This window comes from Pelobates fuscus, chromosome 6, assembly GCF_036172605.1.
Source record: "Pelobates fuscus isolate aPelFus1 chromosome 6, aPelFus1.pri, whole genome shotgun sequence".
In the NCBI taxonomy this organism is placed as follows: domain Eukaryota; kingdom Metazoa; phylum Chordata; class Amphibia; order Anura; family Pelobatidae; genus Pelobates; species Pelobates fuscus.
The window spans coordinates 150,122,050-150,147,198 of record NC_086322.1 but is presented as its reverse complement, the minus strand read 5'-3'; the positions used below and the strand labels follow the sequence as shown (position 1 = coordinate 150,147,198).

Here is a 25,149-nt window from a genome sequence, read left to right as displayed (position 1 = left end):
GGAGCAAAATCTACCGATCGAGCATTATACATGCAATAGGTTTTTACCTGCTCTTCATCATTATGTATCTGTGAATCAGATACAGTATATTTTTCACTCTCTGTGAAATACAACGTAAACACAATTTGGACGGAGGGATTTGACCCTTCCAGGCCACCGTCTCCCGTCAGACCTGATTGATGACGTCGACGTTCTCGTGATGTCAATTAATAGGTTTGGGCGCCCTATTTAATAGCCCACTGGTACACGATCTCGTCCCCCTTGAAAAGCCGCCTTACCGGCGAAACGCGCGTCGGGGTTTTTTCTGGTCTCTCCTAAGAATTATACCCTCTGCACCAGCAATCAATACTTTAGATTATTACGATCTTCGACGATATTCATTTAGGTGTATCGGGAGGGACACCTAGGTTATAGCCACTGACACCTATTGTGGCTATACACTACCATTCTACACATATACTTTAATGTGTGGAGATTCTAGTTATTCTAACGCAAGCTAGCTAGTGACTTGAAAGGAAGGTGCCCTTGAAGGCACAGTTAGTATTTACTATTCATCTACCGTGATTTATTTAAATACCTCTCTCCTTCTGTACCTCTCCTTTTCCTGCAGTTAGCTCTCCTATCTGATAGGTGCCCTTGAAGGCACAGAGATATATCTTCTTTTTCTCTGTCTTTTCTCTACATTTTATTTGGGGTAATTAACTATCTAGCACCTGAAGTAGAGTCTATTGCAGGAATCGAACGCACTATTACTACAGCTTGCAGTTTTTAACTCTAAGACAGCATTCAGACAGCACGGGTCTCCCGGGGTAATTTCGATTACAGTTGATACCTTTTTTCTTTGAAAACTATATCAAGATACTATTTGCCTCAATGATAGAGACCCCACTCAGACGACTTAAGTCTCTTGCACCTAGTTTGTGGTTACAGATGTTGTGCAGCAGGACAGACCGCCAAGTGTACCACTTACTATAACGGTGGAGACAGTGTAAGATCTGAGCCAAACTCAGACGTTTCCAGTCTCCTATACCCTGTTTACAGTTACAAATTGTGCAGTAGGACTAACTGCCAAGAGTACTTTTAACTGTAACGGCGGAGATAGTGTAAAATCTGAGAACAGCTGTGATCTAGGTGCTGTCAACTGTCCTTTTTAAACCTTTTATTTCTGCATAGTATCTCTGTAGGCCCCTGTATGCATCTATACAGAAGGCTTAGGAGTAGATGTATGAAGTAATCACCTTGTATCTTGTTCACCAATAAATATATTTTTTATTTTCATTTCTTATTTTATATAACGATATATATCCATATATACACTACAGGCAGTGCTCCTTGTTCTTCATTTGTTCCCTTAAGGACACATGCTATGTGTGACATGTCATGATTCCCTTTTTTTTTCTAGAAGTTTGGTCCTTAAGGGGTTAATTCCAAAGCAAATTTGGTTTTCATAGAGTCTGTAACTCAGTCATTCCTGTTTAAACTTTTCATTTATTTAAAAAAAATTTTTAAAAAATTTAAAGCGATAAATGATTCCAATACAAATTGTTCCTGGGAAATAGGGGCATTAGAAATCCACACCTGTTTTACAGTGGCTTAATACAGACAAGTAGGGATAATAAAATACAAGTGTATCTGCCTTGAGTACTGTAAACCATACACAGGATTGTAGGGGTTGTCCAATGGATGCATATATGTAGTGCGTGTAAAATGCATATGTATAGCTGTAATGTCAGTGGTCGGCGACAGCTTCTCACGCTGTCACTTTTTATTTGTTCTTTTACACACCCGGCTATTAGAGACTCACATCTTGTTTCTGAACACTGCAGCAGATGTGAAAAAGGATCAACTTAATGGATTAGGTTTGAAATCTGCTTTCACTCACTGCTGTTGAAAAGAAAAGGTGGCAGAGCTTACTACTGATGCAGTTGTATGGACTCTATGATTGGGGAAAAAAAAAAAATTCTGATGAAATCTTGTCTATCGACTGTCCTTCTAATATTCCAAAGGATACTTAAAAAAATGTTTTCACAAATGTGTTGCAATATATAACTGAAAGCCATTGCACGTTATTTAGATCAACTGTCTGCAACCTATATAAGGCCCGCAAATTCACATGAAAAAAATAAGCTCAAGCCTAATGCAGCACCTGCCTACCTGCATGACCGGTACCTACTCCTCTCAAATACACTTGTGGGAGGTGAATGGGCGACAAGGGAGCTATGCACTTACTTTGCTCATCCTGCACAGCTCCCTCTCATGCCCTGTAATTTGCTGGCAGCAGGGTAATGATATTGCATCGACATCACTACATAATGCAGCCGTGAGCTGTGCAGTAAATGCACAGTGGACATAGGGAGAGGATTCACTCCAGCTCTAACAGGCACAGGTAGGGAGGCAGTGTGGATCTCCTAAAAGTAAAACGTGTGATAATGTGTAAGTGTTTCGTATATAGCTCCCTTATTTGGTATCTTTTAATATGGCAATCCCACATGAGCTCCCAACTGATTCCTCTTCTGCAACTGTCACTAGTCTAATACTATCCTTACCTTTTGTGTCATTTTACCCCACTCCCTCTAGCATGTAAGCTCATTGAGCAGGGCCCTCTGTTCCTGTGTGTCCAACTTGTCTGGTTACAACTACGTGTCTGTTCGTCCACCCATTGTAAAGCGCTGAGGAATTTGACGGCGCTCTATAAATAATATAATAATAATAATAATGAGGATGCCAAATTAATAAGATGCTTTCTTCAAAAAAATCTGAAAGATCAGAATTAGGAAAGCACCTTTTTACATTTTGATTGTTCAGTTGTTTAGTAGATAGCTCTCTAATTTGGCATCCCTAAACATGGCAATTATTCACAAGTAAACCAAGCTATAGAGCGATCTAGTGTTCACTTAATTATTAACTATGTAGATGAATGTGGCACTTCATACATTTACAGATATTGCATTTGGCCCTCATGTGCAAATGGTCGCTGACCATTGCTTTAGATTATATTGTTCTGCGTTCACCAATACCAATATCAAAGTTGCAGTAACCATCACTGCAAATTGCTTTGTTTTAAAGTAAAACTGGTGTAGCTTTTCTTATCAATGTTTCAACTTTTAGCAAGTCTGGTATTAAACTAGAATAAAAATTCCTTGTCTTGTGTCTAAAACTGGATTGAAAGAAGAGTTAAGGGCTCTTAATAGATGGGTGGCCTTGAAAGACATACATTTCTACGAGTTAGATACATGTTTTATCTAATAATGTCCTGTTTTATTTGGTGCCTGCAGTTCCAGACCAAATAAAGATAATGCAAATCTTGCTGGAGGTTATTCAGGACCAGTTAGAACTGGAGGAGTCTGGCTCCAAAGTTTTGCTTGCCTTAATAGCCATGTTCTTAAATAGGCTTTGTCACTGTATGTGGTTGAGGATATTTAGCAAATAACCTCAATGGTGACATTGCCATTTGCAGTGCAGTGGCCTGGCAGGGCAGGAGCAGGTAAGTTTCATTTACTTTAAGCTGTCCGTTATGGCCACCACTGTCTTCAAATTGTGGATCCTCTTCAGCTCCTGGCTCATCATCTGTCAGGAGTCCACGTCAATGTTGTACTCTCGGGCTGTGTTCGACTTTAAATATACTCTTCTCTTAATGTGGAGAAGTAATCAACAGCCCAAGTCGATTGATAAATAAATTGATTCCTTCATTTGTTTATGTTGGAGCCTGCTTGTCAAGAATCCCATTCCATTCTCAAGGCTGTTAAAATGAAGTTGTTTTTGTTACTTACCTATCAACCTCCATTCATCATCAAGACCTTCCACTAAATGTTGGAACAATGCTGGATTGGCTTCCTTTCAACTCTGAACATTAGTAATGTCAGGTTTTGATATGGCAACAAGGCCAGGTACAGTGTTCCAGTTCAGAGCGGGCTGGGTTTGGGTCAGATTCCTCTATACCATTTCCCTGCAATTTCAGTATGGGCATCAGTCCAGGAAGAAACATTGTCATACCATAACATGAAAGGGCCGTCTCTAATCTATTAGCATGAAGTTGGAATCTTTTCACTTTGTGAGGTATCATTGATACCTCTCTGTGAAAATCGCAAAGACCTTTTATTACTCATATACCATCTGTTGATCATCCATATAGTGATTCATCACCCAGGAGAACATTTTCTGCTGGTCCAGGTTTTAAGCTTCATAAAGCTGTATTGTCTTTGAAATCAGTTTCTTGAATATGCCAACAAATCGTTTTTGTGCTAATATTGCTTCCAGAAGTAGCAGATAATTCTGTGAGCTTGTATGCCAAGCCACTTGGTGGTTGAGTGGTTGTTTGGTCCTAGATGTTTACCTCTTACTTGGATTCTTAACTTTTCAGGACGTCCTAAAGCCATTTTGGTGTAGAGATTATTCCCTGGTAGTCATACTGCTAATTTGTTTTGCCTTTTAGGAGTTCAATTACTGTTATTGCAATGCTAGCAACACCTGCCCTGGCTGTGACTCATGCAGTATCCATTAAAAAAGGTTTAATTTTCACCACACATGGTGTTTACTTTAGAAACATTTTTATCTCCTGCTTTGTTAATTGAACTTTAATCACACACAGGAGCTGCATAAACAAAGTGATTTAGCCTTTAAATGGCAGAGAAGTAAGCAATAAGAGGACAGAAGCATGATCTATATACCAAATTCTGCTTCATTAAGCTAAAGTTCTTTTGGTGCTTAGATTGACTTGTTCTATCATTACCCATTGAGAGAAAAAAAAAAGTTTCCTCATGGAGGAATGGTGTACTTTTCAGAATGTTGAACACACTTTGCAATAATCTGAATGTGCTTAGTGCTGTTTGTGACGAACTGGACCTCATCACGGGTTCTTGGAGGGGCATACTTGCCAGCCTCTTACCCTGTGACTATGGCCCCTGTGTTAAACCCTATTTGAAAATGCTATTTGTGCCTGTTGGGACTTGTAACAGGAACAATTCAAACTTTCGAAGCAGCACTTCGAACTCCTGAAGTCATTCAAAATGTAATTCGAAGACGTGGTGGTGGCCACCTTGTTCACATGGACCAAAACTGCGAATAGACTTCAGGGGGACTTAGCCACGAATGCCCTGGAACTATTTTCGGTATGAAAACTTTGCGGTTCCCAGTTGGTCCTCCAGCGGCACTTAGCCACAATTCTATGGAACTATTTTCAGCTATGGGACCATGCCTGCGGTCGGTAAAACCTATGACGTCCATAAGATTTCAGAACCCTTGAACTGATCTGGGTGATTTTTGGATATGTTGGTCACCCAGAACAGGGCTATCAGGGGATGTAATGTTTATGGGGATTTTATGTGTTTTAAGGTATTTTGGGGGGGGTTTGTAAAAATGTGTGTTTTTTTGTGTTTGGAGATTATTGAGTTTAGTATAGTGCTTGACTCAATTATCTTCTAAGTAAAGGGAAAGGCTTATTGTATGTGGGAGTGTCATGCATTGTAACTCTGTTATTGGTTTGTAAGTTTGTGTCCCTCTACCCAACAAGGTCCATGTGTGCGTACCCCTTGCATGGGGACTGTCATAAAAAAGGCCAGTGTGGCACCATTAAAATGGAGTCCTGCGTTACTCTCAACATAGAGCCTTGTCTCGTGTTTGTAGGGACCTGCTATACATGCTATATTACTAGCTCTTATAAGAACTTCACAGCTACTCTCTTGAAGGAGAGTCCTTCCCACTGGGAGCTAGATCCAGGAGTTTAGTCCAGGGTGGGAAGGGATGGCGAGACCCCCAGCCAAACTACGGCGGCCAGGGAGCTACAGTGCTGATGGTGTCTGGTGGAGTGCTTGGAGTCCTCGGTGAGCACTAGTAGCAACGATTGACGGAGGCCCCCGGTCGAGGTGGCAGGCGGTCCGTCACACTGTTAATTAAAGCAGTCCTGAAATTTTGTAGCAGAATATTGCACCGTACTTATAGCAACACTCCCCCAATAACATTTTATCTTTAGGTGGTTAAACAGTTTTTTTTTATATTTTAACTCTGAAGATAATCTGCCAAGGTTTGTCGTCTTTGCCCCCTCTATTTCTTCCTCTAATGGTCCATATCAGGAAGGTTTGTCTTGGAAGCTGGTGATATGCATAGCTGATTTGCTCAACCGATCATTGGCCACCCATTACGAGTACTTGTGTGTATTTACTCCAGGTATACTTTTTTTGCACACCAGAATAACATTTTTATAATTTATCAGTTTTGGCTTAACATTTGAAATTAACTTTGAATTCAATTTAGTAAATAATTGTGATAACTAATACTTTTTTTGTAAAAAAAAACATTATGAGTATACATATTACACTCCAAATTTTTACTGATTCATCTTGTATCTTTTTAATATACCAAAGGCAACTAGCTAACACCTATTGCTGGATTTGTTTTAAACAAATCGATTGCACCTTATTACACAATAGTTCATCTCTTGACTTTACTGGGGAGGGGCAAGTCAATATGCAACCATTAATGATTGCTTTGTAACGCTCAACAGAACAGGGCCATTTAGTCACAAAAACTAAAGGGTTCAGAAAATATTAAAATCCCAATGTTGTGGATTACATCTTCCCTGATGCTTTGCCAGCTTTTTAGCACTAAAGGCACATTATGGGAGCTGCTGTACATGCATTTGGAGTGCTGAAGGTTGTCTACCCCTGACCTAAGGAGTGTAGACATCCATTTTGATTTAGTTGTTTAATTTAATTTAAATTATAATAGCTCATATACTCACAAATACAATGATAAAAAGCAACATCAGTATAAGTAACACAAGCAGAATACGGCAACATACACGCCTTAATTTAAAAAAAAAAATAGGACCAGCATGCTATGGGACTTCACAATCTTATTTCGGCACAGTGCTACTGAAAGGTTGCCTACCCCTGGTCTAATAAATAAGACATTTCTCAAATCCCTGACTTGACAGAACAGCCGCTCCTGACTTTAAAAGAACACTATAGTCACCTAAACAACTTTAGTTTAATGAAGCAGTTTTAGTGTATAGATCATTCCCCTGCAGTCTCACTGCTCAATTCACTGCCATTTAGGAGTTAAATCACTTTGTTTCTGTTTATGTTTATGCAGCCCTTGCCACACCTCCCCTTACTCTGAGAAAGCCTGCATGAAAAAAAAAAAACTAGTTTCACTTTCAATCAGATGTAATTTACATTAAAGCGGCACTGTCATGCCGAACTTACCTTTCCTCAATCTCTTCCTCTTCTCCCCCTCTCTCAGGATCTGTTCTTCTTTTCTTCCTGTCTTCTTTAGTTTTCTTTAAAATCATAAGACAAAGTAGGGACTCTTTGTCTTATGGAGGATTCCTCCGCTTGACCAGCTCAGACCAGCGGAGGAGCAAAGTGTGCTTCATTTCCGCTGGTCAGAACAATTTTCCCATGATCCCTAGCTTTACTCCCTGTTCCCACAATGCTTCCTGTCAGTATTGCCGATCGTCCTGTCACTTAGACAGAACGCCGGCAAAACTGCCGAATTGCATCTTAACAGAATGAGCACTGTTTCTCCATTCATGTTAGGATGCAATTCGGTACTTTGTTTGTATCGGAATTTCATTCTAATGAATGAAACTCCGATCCTATTCATTGCCACGGCTGCATTTTGCAGCAGCTTAGTAGATAACTCCCTAATTCCCACGGTATCAGGGAGCTATCTACTAAAAGGCTGAAAGACCTAAACTGGTCTTTCAGCCAACTTTACTAATACTAAGTAAAGATTACTTAGTATTAGTAAATAATATGCCCCTACTCGCTATACCGCGAGTAGGGGCATGTCTAGTAAGCAGTGAGCAGGCTGCTCACTAAAAAAAAAAAAAAAACCTAATACACCCCCCCCCCCGCGCGGGGGTTAAAGATGGGGGGGGGCTACTGGCCCCCACCCCTGAGCGGTGGGTGGGGGCCCTAATAAAACAATAAGGGGGGGGACCTATTGTCCTCCCCCCCGGCCCCCACCCCTGTGCGGTGGGTGGGGGCCCTAATAAAACAAAGGGGGGGGACCTACTGTCCTCCCCCCTGGCCCCCACCCCTGCACTGTGAAAATCACAGTGAGAAGTGCGGAAGCGCCTCTAGCGGCTGTCAATGAGACCTAGATGGACCATTAAGCTGAAGTGGTCTGGGTGCCTATAGTGGTCATTTTAATATAAAGGTAAGACAATAATTGATTAGGTTGTTTGTCAAACAATTACAAATGCAGCTAAACAAAAACTTAGTGCAAGATTGTGGTTTGATTTAGTAATTTCTATGGAGTTTTTTTTTTTAAAGAGGGTATGTCATAGGGTGTAGAGAGGGTTTTTTAAAGAGGGTATGCCATCTGCTCTCCTTCAGCATCTGGCGCTTCAGTGCTTTACTCTCGTGCATACGCGAGAATACAGCTTTGAGTTATGTGGAGGATCCAGCAAGACCATGGGATCCTACACAGAAAGAGCTTGATTTCCCTGCAGCCGGGAGAATTACAAGCTTGACGGCGGCCGCTCCACTCGGTGTCAAATTGCAACGCAGTCAATATGAGTATAAGATTATATCTTTTTATAAAATATTGATTTTGTAAAGGCGGTGACAGTGTTGCTTTAAATGTTTTTTCTGAGGTCAATTCTAATTTGTAAATGCACAGTCTGTATCTGATTTTGTTCAGTTCATGATGTTTGAAGGGACAGAGACAGTGGGAAACATAAGTGGACAGTGCACCTGTCTCGCTATGGTTGGCCACACTAGGCCCTGCGTCTGTGGCTGGGATCATCAATCTTGATGTTCTCAGCTGATCCAATGCTTTGCTATTGGAAAGCCTTGTGATGCTATTGTGCATGTGTGGCAAATAGCCAGCATCTCCTAATAGAGATGCATTGAATCAATGTATATGTGGAACGGTCAGCGCCTCCATGCAGGGTGCTGCACAGTACTTACACAGGAACAGGCTATAGATGTCTGTAGTGGTTCTGGTGATTATGGTGTCCATTTGAAGGATCACTTCATATTGCTAAAGATATTATGGTGCTAACACAGTGTCCTTGCAGCCTTTTGTTTTAAAAATGTTTCAGAGAATGTATATATCATTTATTTATTTTTTACTATGTATATACCTGTATTTGGACTGGAGATTTGTCCTTAATGCTTCTCTTTGAGAAACATTTGATCGGATAATGCCAAACACTAGCAACTACTGGTAAAGTGACTGTATTAACATTGCCATTGTGGCGTTTCTTTTTTTATTTTATTTTATTTTTTTGAAAATCAATTTGACAATTTTTAATAGAATAAAACATTTCCTGCTGATCTTGAGTATTTTAAGTGCAGTGCATCATCAGAAAAGCCAAACTGCCATTACCTGCCTCTTTCACTGTGTAAAGCTAGAGGCATCTATGCAATCTAGTGAATTTAGCCGGCTGCTGACTGTATGTTTTTTGCAGCCTTGTTTCTATATTCGTGCTTTCCTTGTTTGTCTGAATGTGTTATGGAATTCAAAAGTAGCCATTATTTATTAAAACATTAATTTCAACAAGTTCCCTTGCCCAGGTGCTTCTATATATAAAAAAAATTAGGATGTGATGTTCTGCATACAGTAACACTTGCTTTGGGGTGTTTATAGGTATCCCTTTTTTCCTTCTAATAGGTGTGTTCTTCTTCCTCTTTTGGCTATGAAGTCACCTTCCCAAAGTCTCCTCTTGGTTGTTGATTCAGTGGATGAAGGCTGCAATGTTGCTGAAGGGGAACACCGGCCCTCTGGCCTATCGGGGACAATAGCTGACCTTTTGGCAAGTCATCATGAGTTTTTTCCTCCATGGCTACTCCTCATCTGTTCAGCTCGCAAACAAAGTCGAACGGTCACTAAAATGTTTACAGGTACGTAAAGAGGTCGAAGTCTTGCTTTCTGCTGTAGAAAATATTGTGTCCATTTATCACGTCTGTACACAGTAGTGTTACCACCAGGAGCCAACTTACCACTGGTACAGTGTTTGTTTTTTTGCAGCTTTTTGAGTTTGTGACGAAAATAGTAAGGAATGAAGTAGGGATCGACCGATTATCGGTTTTACCGATATTATCGGCCGATATTCGGTATTTTCGGCAATATTGGTATCGGCCAATATAGCTACCGATATTGCCGATAATACCTCCTAGGACCGCCAGGCTCATTACAAGCCTGGCGGTCCTGGGGGGGCCGGCAGCAAGCGCTGACTTACCTCCCAGCAGCTTCTGCAGCTCCATGTCTAAATCTCGCGAGACCCGCGGCGGCAGAGCGTTGCCACGGGTTTCCATGGCAACGCTCCGCGCGGCACTAAGGGCCGCGAGATTTACACTGGGGAGCTGGAGAAGCTGTTGGGAGGTAAGTCAGCGCTTGCTGCCAGCCCCCCCAGGACTTAACAAACCACCGGACCACCAGGGAATACTATAACCCCCTCCCTGGTAAGAAGCAGGGAGGGGGGACTAAAAGAAACAAAAAAGAAAACAATTTAAATATAAAATAAAAAAAATAATTAACATAAACACCCCCCCCCATTTTACACAAATTACATCACTACACAAACACACATTACATACATACACACTACACACACACACTACACAAACACACACTACACACACTGAATTACATACATGCACACACACTACACAAACACACACTACACACACTGCATTACATACATACACACTACACAAACACACTACACACACTGCATTACATACATACACACTACACAAACACACACACACACTGCATTACATACATAAACACTACACAAACACACACACACACACACACTGCATTACATACATACACACTACACAAACACACACACACTGCATTACATACACTACACAAACACACACTGCATTACATACACACACTACACAAACACACACACACACTGCATTCACTTTACCCACACTACACACACACTGCATTCACTATACACACTACACAAACACACACTCTGCATTCACTATACACACTTCACAAACACACACTCTGCATTCACTATACACACTTCACAAACACACACTCTGCATTCACTATATATACACACTACACAAATACACACTGCATCCACTACACACACAGCTCCCCTGTCTAAATACACTTCATCCACTACATGTGGCATGTATATTTTGTGCATTTACCGTTAGAAATAGTTTATTTTTTCAAAATGGTAAATGTACAGAATATCGGCAAGTTATCGGCTATCGGTGTGAAAGTTCACAGATTATCGGTATCGGTATCGGCTCTAAAAAATCAATATCGGTCGATCCCTAGAATGAAGTTAAAGGGATAGGGAAGTTGAGTAAAAATGCATTAACGGAAAGAAATCAAGTGAAATAATCTCCAGTAAAGTACTCCTAATAGGAATACATTTCTGCTAAATGCAAAAAAAATAAAAAAAAAAATAGTATTGAAATACTGCTTGAAAAAGCAGAAGAACCCCAGTAGTTTAGATGTAATGGTTGAGTTAGAGAATCCTAGACCATATCCATGTATTTAAATTGATTTCAGTTTTTTTAAATTTCCTTTAAAAGCTTGTCCATTGTATACGATCTGACCGTTTGCAGTAACTTACACGCCTCTACTGAATCAGGCTTTTTTTTTTAAAAGAAAGGAAAGGGGAAAAAAACCTTCAATGTGCATTTTAGGAAGGTTGTATTTTGTATTCCAGGAACATTATTCATTTATGGATATTATGCAAAGTGTGAAATGGTCCGTTGGAAATAAAGCAGATAATTTATAGGTTCTGCAGAGCTATGTCAAGTATGTTCTTTAACAAAGCGTTACCAGATTGCAATGAAAGATCCTTTTTGCTGTTTTGTAAAGAGCCTGGGGCTGTCTTTGCTGGTTACTCTCTTCAGTGGCCAAAGGTCACAATGCTGATTATGTGAGAGAATGAAAGTGCTAGGATGAGTAGGAGAGTTTATATGTGCACCATTAACTTTAGAAAGAGATAAAGATATTAATGGTGGGAAATATTCAGTTGTTATTTTGTGAAACTTCTGTAAAGATTTACTTTGACTATCTTACATTTCAGAGGAAACAATCAACTACTCTTAACTTCTGATTGATTTTCTGGGTACCCTTTTACAGCTTGCATAACAGACCCTTTAAAGTGGATAATATTGAAGGATTCAACCTTGTAAAATGTTCTGCTCGTAAGGATGTCCCTTAGACCTCTTAAAAGACCAGAAGTGGAATCCTGGTCTAATTTCAGAACTCGTATACATTTGTGTTTTCCCAGAACAGGCTTTCGAGTTCCCATTTCTGACTGTTGAAAACGTGTTTAGCTCAAGAGTTCCTTAAGTTTCTCTACTGATAAATAATTCTGGATCTTAAAAAGCATCAAACCTCACATTAGTTCAGTTTTAGTCATGTGGATGGATGTTCCATTGCTAGGGTTACCATTTTGTAATTGGAAAATCTGGATGTTTCCAGACAGACTAAACTGGAAACAGAAGCCCCAAATCATTGGACACGGACTTGTTATATGTATACAGAAACTATTCTTAAGTCAGTAGCGGTTAGGCATATTTTTTTAGATTAGTATAGCAATAGTAGCTTTCAGTGTTAATATGTTCAGATTCTTTGGTGCATATGATATACAATTTTTACAATACTATTAATTTACATATTTAAAGCAGATCTGCAAGTGTATTTACATTTTGTGTTTTTAATATATTTAGGATAAACAAACAACCGGTAACATAAGGAGTCAATTTGAGTCATATTGCAGAAAAAACAACCACTTTGCTTTTCCATATGTACTGTGTCACATGTGTCATTTCGTTTTGCTCTAGTAACCTTTGATCCTGTTTGGGCACAGCTGTCCTAATGCTTGGCAGCTATGTTTGTGGCACTGTGGGATTGACTGCCAGTCTAGAATTTTTTTTACCACAGATTATTGTTGTTTTTTTTTTTTCTCTCTTTTTTTAACACCATCATCTTTATATCATTAATAGGTCTGTTTTTACTGTAAGCTGATAGGTGCTCATTACGTTTAAGCACACCTGTCACTTCTATTAGGGTTATTCATAAAAGTGAGAATTCAAATTTAAGGTCACAATAGCAGAACTGGAAAAATCCACTATGCCAGCTATGCTTTGTTTGGCTACTCTGGCCTGAAATTTAAAATTCACTTTGGATGCTCTCTTCAATGAATAACCGTGTATGTGTTGAATGTATTGGGCATAGTAATCTGTGACATGCTTTTAAACAGGCATACATAACCGTGTTAAACATTTACTGTAGCTCAGATATGATTTATTTGAGATGCATGAGAGTGCATGATTACAGTAAACAAATTCGTAGTCCATAAACATGGGCAGCATTTATTATACTCTTAAAACGACACCATTAGGCACCCAGACCAATTTACTTCCTGAACTGATCATGTTGTTTAGGCGGTTCTTTCACCACTTTTGCGTGTGGGGCTAGTTCCACCCCCAGCACACATGACTTATGCAGGCCTAAACTTTTTTCCTGGCTGCCTAATGTCAATTCTGTATAAAAATCCCCTTACCAGCTCAGAGCTTGCCCTTGCTTTCTGGGCCGGTGAAATGGTTCAATCAAATGCTTCTCTATGAGCTGGCTATCCTGTAAGTTGTGTGTAAGTAAGTAACGCTACCAGGTATAACACTGTATGTGTGAATGTATAGCAAGCTATTGCCTGGAAGTTTCATTCATATAAGGTTTGGTCAAACCGGACACGTATATCTTTGTGTTGTACTGTACTGCAATTAAAGTAGCCCTAATACTCACACTAACCTATACATTATATTGTACAATTTTAAGAGTTTATTTTTTGTTCCTGGAGCTTTTGGAGGTGTTCATAAACCATTGGACCTTTGATCTAGTTGGTATCCAGAACGCTGCAGTGACATTATTTACCCATAATATATGATTCACAATTTAGTAAATTCTCACTCTTTCTTCCTGATAGTCTATTATATCACTAAATTCAAAGAGAATTCCTTGCAGATTATGTAATGATGCCTGTTAGATGATATAGGATTTGGGTGGAGCTTATGTTATACATATTTCTATTTTTACATTTTAAACACTCCAACAACATTATCAAAGACTCATGCCTACTTCTAACTTGCTAAAATAGTTCTCAGGTTACTTGCTAGAAAAAGAATGTTTGGTATGTTCAGATGATCGTGATCTGTACAAATCCAACCATGACTCAATATAAATGATCATATTGAGCGAGAACTGCTTCAAACAAGCTTTCAGTAATTTAACATACAATGTTCATTTTAAAGCTCTAGCAAATCTCTGATGAGCAATACTTTGCATCATATCCTATGTTAAAATATTTTCCAAGATGTCTGAAGTACTCTCAGAAGAAATATTTTCATGAATGTCAAAACACAAGCAAAATAGTCAAATCTGTGACAATAGGCGATTTGGAGAATTTTTCCAGATTATCTATATTAACCTTTGCTTTCCTATTTGAAATTCATTTTCAAAATCTGGATTTTAGTGAATTACCCTTAGTAGTTAGGATAGACCTTGTACTTTTTTTTTAATAACCTTTTATAGCATGTACAGATATTTACTATTTTAATATACCGTATTTTTCGCTCCATAAGACGCACCTCACCATAAGACGCACCTAGTTTTTAGAGGAAGAAACCCAGAAAACAATATATTCTGAACAAACTGTCCCATAGTGTTTCTTACTATGGGACAGTTTGTTCAGAATATTTTTTTTCTCCCCTGTCCCATAGTGTCCCCCCTCCCATAGTCTTCTCCCACCCCCTCCCCATAGTCTTCATCCCCCTCCCCTCCCCATAGTCTTCATCCCCCTCCCCTCCCCATAGTCTTCATCCCCCTCCCCTCCCCATAGTCTTCATCCCCCCTCCCCTCCCCATAGTCTTCATCCCCCCTCCCCTCCCCATAGTCTTCATCCCCCCTCCCCTCCCCATAGTCTTCATCCCCCCTCCCCTCCCCATAGTCTTCATCCCCCCTCCCCTCCCCATAGTCTTCATCCCCCCTCCCCTCCCCATAGTCTTCATCCCCCCTCCCCTCCCCATAGTCTTCATCCCCCCTCCCCTCCCCATAGTCTTCATCCCCACTCCCCTCCCCTCCCCATAGTCTTCATCCCCCCTCCCCTCCCCTCCCCTCCCCATAGTCTTCATCCCCCCTCCCCTCCCCTCCCCTCCCCATAGTCTTCTCTTCTCTCCCATACTGTCCCCCTCCCCTTGTCCCATAATTCCTTACCTGTCTTGTAGCGTTTCTCGGCAGCACAGGGCGCACCGCGGTACTGGAACTTGAATTTCATGTTCCGGTTTCCGGCGGGACTGAAAGGAAGTGCGCACTCAGCTCAGTGTGCGCACTTCCTTTCAGTCCCGCCGGAAACCGGAACATGAAATTCAAGTTCCAGTACCGCGGTGCTCCCTGTGCTGCCGAGAAACGCTACAAGACAGGTAAGTAAAACTTCATATTCGCTCCATAAGACGCACAGACATTTCCCCTCACTTTTGAGGGGAAAAAAAGTGCGTTTTATGGAGCGAAAAATACGGTAATCTGTACATATGTCTGTTAATATGAAGCTTTATAAATAAACGTTGATAAATGCAGTGTATCATATATTTTATATCATAAAAGTCAAATTTGTCCCCATTATTTTAATTACATTTTTATTATTTCACAATATTCCTTTTGTGTTCTATTTTTTTTTTTCTCCCTGTTTTTATTTTTTTATTTTTAATTGTAAATGATCCCTTCGTTATTTATATGCTAAAGTCTTTGACCTCTCCTGACAGTTCTATGTTAGGATCCTGCCACACTGGCTATTGACTTCAGCTTTTAGTAAAGTGGAAGATTCATGTGTCTGAGTTAGACAACTACTGCAGCGTTATTTAGAGAGGGACTGTCCGTTTTCTTTTTGATGCATTGTGGTGTATATTTATACAAACTCCAAAGGTATTGATATATGTGATAATTTTTCAAGTCAGTTTGCCGTTGTGAACTGAACTTGGTGATAGTCCAGTTTAATAATCACTGCTATATATTTTCTTATTAGTTTGTTTTATGCAAATGGCTGGCAGGTGAATAGATCAATGATTTTCTTACATTCACTGTGTTTAACATGCATTTGGAACTCACGTGGAAGCCCTATATCCTGCTCCTAGTTATTCCTCTGATGCCCTGATTCTTAGGGGGACCAGTGGAAATCTTACAAATGTACAGGCAAGCATTTTTCCTTCTATGCATATGCATGTGAATTAGAAAAGCAAAAGGGTCTTTTTATGTTTCAAATTTTGTGAAAGAGTTTATTATTGTATGCTAATTTGTGTGTGTGTATATAAGTAGTTTACTAGTAATAATAAAAGTTAAGTTTATCTATTCTCCCTAGCACCTGTCTCTTATTATGATTTCTTTCTTGCAACTGTCATTAGTCTAATACTATCCTTACCTTTTGTGTCACTTTACCCCACTCCTTCTAGCATGTAAGCTCATTGAGCAGGGCCCTCAACCTCTCTGTTCCTGTGTGTCCAACTTGTCTGGTTACAACTACAGGTTTGTTCGTCCACTCACTGTAGAGCGCTGCAGAATTTGTTGGCGCTATATAAATAATAACATATGTATGTGTCTGTGTACCTGGTTGGCTGCGATATTGCGTGCATTGCCAAACTGCTAGTAATGTCACTGGCATTAATCTTATGACGAGGGGAGCACCATTGACTTGTCCATTGTCGCAGCAATGTACTTCCTTTACAAGTTGGGTAGGTTTGTGGTACTACTGTGCCACACGTCTGCAAAGAAGAAATATTACCTCTAGAAATTAGTGTGAATGTCTGCAGCATGTTAACCAGTCTGTTATGCAACAATTTCATACAGGATTTCTTTTTTTTTTTTTTTTTTTTTTTTTTTAAAGAACAATATCCAGGTACATATAATGTTTACATTTGGAGGTTTTGCTGGTGCAAAGTACAGATCAGGTATACATTTATCTGAAAGTGTCTATTGTCAATGTTTTTATTTTATTTTTTTTATTATGCTAAATGATGAGTCCATATAAGCTACTTATACTAGAAGTATTTTGGAGAATTTTGCTACTTTAACAAAATAGTCATATTTGTCCCTGGTATTGCCCCAGATGTGGTTTCTGAGTAGTGCCTCTTTATTCCTTCGCAGTGGTTTCCTTTGTTTGAGATGAGCTTTAGTTTATTCTTTAAGTGAAATGAAAGAGGAAAGGGTTAGTTTAAATGGAATGCTCCTAATGATTAATGTCCTGCTTATTCCAAGAAAGCTTAGACAAAGGACTCTATACTAATAAGAAACAGCTGTTAACTTGGCATTAGATAACTCTTAAAGGTGCAAGGTCTCCAAAAAGACGTGTTAAGAGAAAGTAAGACAAAGTACAGTAACAACGCAAATGTTAAAGACCTAATTGTAGTCCCTGATAAGATAATACCCATGTAGTACAGGTGTTAGGCATTCTTACTTTGAATGTTTTTACGTGTATCCACTTATTCATTCTACGTTTCCTGACGTTTTTATTCAATGAGCTGAAGATTAAAACTTCCGTTTTACGACATGCCCAGGTATTACAACTGAATTTTAGATTACCACGAACGTCTGGCTATTAATCACAAAACTATTTCCACAAAGTATTTTTCCTAGTTACCCGGACCAACTCCTACTTAGTAGAGCTGTACCTGTGAAATTGTTTGACTACATTATCTATCTGCTTCAAACACAGGATGGTTTTGTTTTTATAAGTTGAGGGAACTGGCTGCAGAGTTTCCTGATTAGTATATCCATGTAGACATGTGTCCTCAAATAGACTACTTTTATAGAACTTGTTTTCTGGTTGAATACATCAGCCATTTCTGGAAAAACTCAAAGCACAATTGTGTGGGATATGGAAACAGTGGTTACTACACACCTATCTTGCACTGAAACAAGAAAGAGTAAAATATGATGTACACCGCCTACTGGTAGGCAATAAAATAACTAAGAGTTACACAGACTGGCTATTATAGGCTAACAGTTCCCCCATATTTTTTTTATTTGATTTCTGATATGCAGTTTTCTTGGATTCACTGGATGGTGAGGGAGCTGTAATAGTCTTGCTTTGCTCCCTTGCATGCCCTGCTGTGATGCTGGGATCCGGAATATGACATTTCTCCAGCCCCGGCATCACTGAACAGGGCACGAGGGAGCAAAGCAAGAAGAGTTTGAAGATGATAGCACCCACACTGGGCCCCAGGGAAAGGATCCACTCTAGCTCTCCTAAAGGTAGGGAAACTGAGTGGACTTAAATAAAAAAAAAAATTAAAATAATAATTTGTGAGTGTATGAGAAAATATATGTAATTGTGTCAGTATCCGTGTCTGTTTTGATTAACTGCCCCCCTTCGATCGCTTAGGCAAGGTATTTTTACTCACTTTTTTTCTCACGCCGTGCCAGTCTTAACGCAACTCGCTCCGCCTCAATGGCTGAGATAATCAATCTTGATGATCTCAGCCAATTAAATGCTTTCCCATAGGAAAACTTTGTGAGGCTATTGTGCATCCACGACAAAAAGCCGTGCTGAGTAAATATGCATCTCCCTGTAGAGATACATTGGATCAATGCATCTCTATGGGGAACATTCATGCATAGTGTGGAGACGCTAAACGCAGGTGCTGCATACTGCGCAGCACTGGATTAGGAAGCACCTCTAGTGGTCATCTGAGTAACTGTCTCTAGAGGCGATACTAGGCAGCAATGTAAATACTGAAAAGCAGTGTTTACATTGAAAAGCCTGCAGGGACATGCTAGGAACCACTACATTAAGCTGTAGTGGTTCCGATGACCATAGTGTCCTTTAAAAATATTATTTTTGTCCGAAAATAGTTTTGTTATATTTTTTTGTGTGTATTTTTTTAACTGTCTCCTAACTTTTTTAGCTTGCTCCTAGATTAAAGGATCACTGTAGGGTCAGGAACACAAACATGTATTCTTGACCCTATAGTGTTTAACCCACCATTTAGGTGGCTTGCCACCCCCCTCTGCCCCCTTTGTGACATCATCAAAATGGCCAATTTTGAGCCAATCCAATGCTTTCCCATAGGCCGTTTTGGCCATTCAGGACATCCTCATAGAGATGCATTGAATCAGTGCATCGCTTTGAGTAAAATTCAGCGTCCCCATGCAGAGCGTGGGGACGCTGAACAGCAGGGCTGCCTACTGTGCAGCTCTGAGCCAGGAAGTCCCTCCAGTGGCCATCTGAGGAGTGGCCACTTGGAGGTGTCCCTAGGGGTAATGTAAACACTGCCTTTTCTTTGAAAAGGCAGTGTTTACATGAAAATGCCTGAAGGGAGCTATTCTACTCACCAGAACAACTGCATTAAGCTGTAGTTGATCTGGTGACTATAGTGTCCCTTTAAACCCTTTGTCAAGCCCTGATGTAACATCTTATCTCTAACTAACTTCCAAGTTATTGAATTAGCAATCACCTGTCTTCTGTGCTCCAGTGACAGACATGATTATGAGATTATGACTAGGGCAAACATGAGTTATAATAGGTGTTAGTGATTTACATTAACCCTCTGTTTGCCATAAGTTTCTCAAGTGATGCCGTGATCAATAAACATGATCAGTTGTTTCTCAAACTAGATCTATCAAACCACAAATTGATAATTATCCAAAAACCTGAGCAATTATAGACCTTGCAAGACTAATGTATTAAATATTTGAATTACCTCCTCCTATTGCAACAACCTGATATAGGTCCTCCATTACCATCCTTTTTTAAATGAACCAAATTTTAAGCCCCAAAACCAAGTGGTTTTTATGAGAAAACTTCCTCTTGGCATTTTGGAAATATGATGAGGTCTGAATTTTCCATAGGTTTTACGATTTTATTTGTGTTCTTGATGTTTCTTTTATATGTTTTTTTTTTTTTTGGGGGGGGGGGGGGGGGGGAGGGCTAGGTTTCCTTAGGACTGCCAAAGAGATACATGTCCGGATCTGCCTGAGATTTTAGAGGTTGCAGTCCGAGGCAGCAGCTGCTTATTTGCAGTTACAGTCCTTAATTCAGCCTCTATCCCTTTAGGGATATTCCAGGAGAGATGCTGGAAAAAAAAATACTCCCTCTCTCCTGGCTTATCTGTATATCAGGAGAACAGACTGAATTAACGGAAGCAGCTGCTGCCCAGTAGTATAACTGGGTCATTCCATATGAAATATATATATATGCAGCCATATGATTGGGGGGAATACCTTTGTGCACCCACATAGTGGCAAGAGGTATCCTACTAAGCAACATAAAACCTGCACAACAGATCATGTTATCTATTTAATTACCTGCCCATGTGGATTAGCATATGTTGGCAAGACCGACTTGACGCTTGGAAACCGTATTCGAGGACATTGTTCTACCATCAACACTGCATACCGCGATGAAATGACTGACAAACCAGTCGCCAAGCACTTTCTGATGATGGGACATAGTCTCCCATCATTACAATTCATTGCCATTGATAATGTCCCCCCCTTTACCCCGTGGAGGAAACAGATCTAAAACACTGTTGCGAGGCATATTGGATACATCATTTAAATACTGTATCCTAATATGGCTTAAATGAGAACATAGTGCTGTCCATGAAATAACACCAACCACAAAGTGTAAAAAACACAGAGTGAAATTGTACCCTTCAAGCAAGATGTAAATATAAAATAAATAAATAATACTCATGCATATATATGAATGGCAGGGTAGTCATGAACAATGTAGTTTATATTGTTTATGGCATGGAATAAACTGAATATTTTAATTCCAGAATTATTCTAGTATGGGAAACGCTGGTCTAGCGGGTAATACGCAATATTCTCTGTTAGTGTGCCGCAGAAACCTGAGGTTACCTGAGGAAACCTGAGGAAACCCTATTTTGCCACATCCAGCCTAACCACCGGTCCTCCCTGTTCCCAGAAATTGAAAAACACAGAGCGAGAGCATTCTTATTCTCACCCGCCATCTACTATTTCAGACTTACTCTGTAGTTGGTTAGTGAAATTTGTATTTTTCTAAGTTAGAAAAGTGGTTTTTTTTTTTGTTGTTTTTTTTTACCAACGAACAACCGTGAATTTGGACAGCTGGTTAAAGGTATAAACTTACAAGATAAATATTGTTACTACTTCTAATTGTATCGCAGTTATAGAAACTGTGAAAGAAGATTCAAGAAATCAAGAACACAGGTACAAAATAGTTGAATCTACTGTTTCTCAAATAGCAGAGACAAGTGACAAGTCGAAGAAAAAAAGAAAAGCACACAATGCTATCCAATCTTCTTAGAAGACGAAAATATGATGACAGCTACTTGTCATTCGAATTCACAAATGCCAGAATTGAAGATTGTCCTGAAGCTCAATGCTTACTTTGGAAGAAAATATTGCCAAACAGTTTGTTAGCACCTGCTAAATTAGTTATTTTGGACAAAAACATGCAGAGTGCAAAGTTAAATATACTGTTTATGTTAATGCTTATTTTACTGCTTCAGGAATATCTGAAGACTAAACAAGTTATGAACAAAACTTTTTTTTACAAATTAAGCCACAGCGACTTATTACAGAGTAAGTTATTGCATGGCACTTGCCAGAGAAGCATATACAGTACACTAATAAAATCAGATCATGTATTTTAGGGAGAAATTGTGTGCAAAAATTAAAGCTTTGACACTTTCCGGCAACACTGTTTTGCGTCATATTTGTAATCTTGCTGATGACTTCCAGACAGAACACATTTCTCAGCTTCATCAGTGTAATGGGTACTCACTGCAATTGGACAAGTTTACAAATGTTCCAGGGCTTTTAATGTTTCTAGTTTTTGTAAGATATAATTTTGACAAACAGATTGAAGAAGACTTGCTTCTTTGTGAAACTTTACAAATGCATACCACTGGTGAGAACATCTTTTTAACTGTATCCAGAAAGTTATGAACACAGTATCAATTGGGACATATTAGATGTGGGCAGTGATGGTGCCAAAGCAATGGTTGGAAAAGTGGCAGGCACTGTGACACAAACCAAAAATGTAGCAAAAATAAACCCGCACCAAGCTAGATGAAGCAGTCCAGATTATTAATTTCATAAAAAGGAATTCTTTACAGTCGCGATTATTTCAAATTACATCGGTAGTCACCACGCTTCTCTGCTTTTGCAGTTCGAGGAGTGTAGTCTATCACTAGGGAAAGTTCCTGTTAGAATGCTGAATTGCGTCAAGAGTTATTTGCATGTTTCCAGGAACATACATTTGGATTATCCGATCGATTAACAAGCATTTTGTAGTTATTCATAATAGCATATGTTGCAGACATATTACACAAATTAAATGAATTATGTATATCACTCCAGGGGAAAAAAAAGTAATATTTTTAATACGAGGGATAAAATATTTTCACTGTCTTGTAAGTTGCAGCTTTGGACCTCAGATGTGGAGCACAGTAATTTGAACTCTTTTCCAACACTTAAGGATTTTCTTGAAGAAACAGAAATTCAACTTGAAAATGAAATTCACAATGAAATTGTAGGTCATCTTTGCAATTTACACGTCTTTTAAATCGCTGACTTTGAAATGCATTCATACAAGACAAACCAGACAGTTTTGCAATGTAGATTTTGAGAATCTGAGCAATATAACATCTGACCGTCAACTAACCCAAAAATTTCAAAAAAAAATTTCTTATTGCTTTTTGGGGCAATTTAAGCAAACAATACCTGGAGTTGTTGCAGCTGGCTATCAAAGTTGTGTTGCCATTCACCATCACATACTTGTGTGAAACTGGATTCTCCCTTAACTCTGCAATAAAATGCTAACTTGATTCAACTGCAGACATACGACTACAAATGTCAACAATTACACAAGGTATAAGAAAAAAATGCCAAAAAAGAAAAACATTACACTCTGCTCATTAAAAGGTTTGTGCTACAGCGCAAAACATTTTTCGGGTGTTCCATGATGGTTGGTATACTATGTCAAAGCGTTCCATGGAATAATTCATTGGGAACCACCGCATTAGGCTTATATGCGGTTATAAATCTAGATAAATTAAACGGCTAGAATGCTTGGGATTTGTTGCTCTGGTTCCACATAGTGGATGAAAACCAGACCATGAACCCAAGTCCATAAAGGGCACATGTCCTTGCAGTCTCACCAGATGTGGAATGGTGAATTGTTTTTTGATGTCATGATGAAGTTTTTGGTCCTTAAGAGTTTCTAACAATGTCTCCATGAATTCTTTAACCCCTTAAGGACACATGACATGTGTGACATGTCATGATTCCATTTTATTCCAGAAGTTTGGTCATTAAGGGGTTAAGCAAGGTTGATAACTATTGTTTATATTTTACTTTGTTGATTTCAAATCCTTCAATCTCTTATGTTTCACATACATGTTCCTAGTCTTCAAGATTGTCAAAAGTTCCAATTCAAATATTTCAAAATAGTGCTCACCACCTGTCACCACCTGTCACCACCTGTCACCTGTTCTACCAAAGTTAAACAATGACGTGTTGTGTATAGCCAACAAATGGTGGCCTCATAATTTGAAGTTGTTGTGTTGAGCTAAAAGTGTCAGAAAATTCTTCCACCTAAATAGCCCTGTGGGGATATTTATGGGATAATAGTTTGTAAACAGAGAGAATTGCCCACGATTTCAATTCTCAGATCCTTAATCGTTATCGTGTTAAATGAAATGTATAACCATATACCGGTAATTAAAAATCACAAATTGTTATAAAAATAGATATTTATTTCTTAACAATTTAAATAATAATGATGAGTAACATGCATGATAATAATCAATGGAATTCGAGTATAACATGAATATGTAATACAATATGGCAATAATAATTAATATGCAGTATAAAAACAATATGCAATACAATAGGCAATTTACTTCCTGGTTAGTACAGCATAGACTCCATTAGCTGTCAAGACTGATTTACGACCCTTTCTTTACAGCTAAGGAAACAAAGTTTTAAGGAGACAGAGCATTCCTTAGAGCTGCAGTAAAACTTTCTGGCAGAAGTAACCCTTTCAATGCTGGTTAGACCTCCTAAGTAGTTAAGATTTACTCCTATGTAATATTAAATAAAAATAATATTTAAATAGTCAGTAATCACTCCTTGATCCATCCAATGAGAAATCTACATGTTACATAAGCTGATATTTTAATTAATTTGCCTAAATAGATATTTTATCTTATTTTAGAGCCAATCAATACAGCTGGATAAATGGTCATGATATGCTAACGTGATATTAATCCCACAAATACATTAATGATTATATTGATCCTAGCTGCAGATAGGATGCTATAACCATATATATATTCTTTAATAATTAAGATTTCTAAATATGAAATCAAACATGATTTATCCAGTCATATATCATGCTATTAATTTAAATTAATTAATTAAATGCCTGTATATTTACCAGTTATGTAGATATTTTCTCATCAGATATCCTCAGGTAGCTAAATGTCATAGATCTCTTTCTCTGCATGGAGTGTGAGAGTTTCTTGGTTACTCTGGTCGCCCGATTCTGCCTGGATCTCTCTGAATCCCCAGAGTGTCGTAATGTGTCTCTCTTCAATCTTTGAATTTTTTTTGACTCTCTCTCTTCCCTTGTCTTAACTTTTTAAAGGGAAAAATTCCTTAGGTGATAGCCAATCACAAATGTGGGGTGTGGTTCCCTTCTAGGTAACCAATTTAATATTCAGACTCTAGATGGCAGTATTGTTCCACTAGACATACCTATCCAGGAAAGAGTTAACTTTTCCTGGTGGCTATTTTTGATGTCATTTACGTTATCTTTATGTAGCCATAATTTTATATTCACTTGTCAGATCACACAGTTTTTCTCAGTTTTGTCCAGACTATGCGTCTGCAAATTCTGCTATAATTCCTAATATGACAGCTTATAACACTATAGATGAACTCAAAATACAATGAGAATCTGTTGGTATGGAAAGTAAAATTTAATTATTTAATCCTCTGTCACCTAAGTCTGGGAATAGAATTTATACAGTCTGTCCATTCCCCGTTCTCAATGTCTTATCTCTTTGTTGCTTATATACACATTCCATTCAGCTTGGGCAAAGCAGTCAGTCAAAGAGAAAGGATAGAAATTTTTGTGTCTCTTTGTTAACTTGAGATACAAAA

The 25,149-nt window shown here is 38.9% G+C and overlaps 1 protein-coding gene across 1 annotated transcript in view; it reads left to right on the top strand.

Annotated features, from left to right (window-relative positions):
- ANKRD50 (ankyrin repeat domain containing 50) overlaps positions 1 to 25,149 on the top strand; it is a 54,841-nt gene that overhangs the window by 18,515 nt on the left and 11,177 nt on the right. Inside the window, exon 3 of the mRNA XM_063458417.1 lies at positions 9,622 to 9,851. Within this exon, the coding sequence (XP_063314487.1) occupies positions 9,622 to 9,851 (230 nt within the window). The remainder of the gene's footprint in view (positions 1 to 9,621; positions 9,852 to 25,149) is intronic.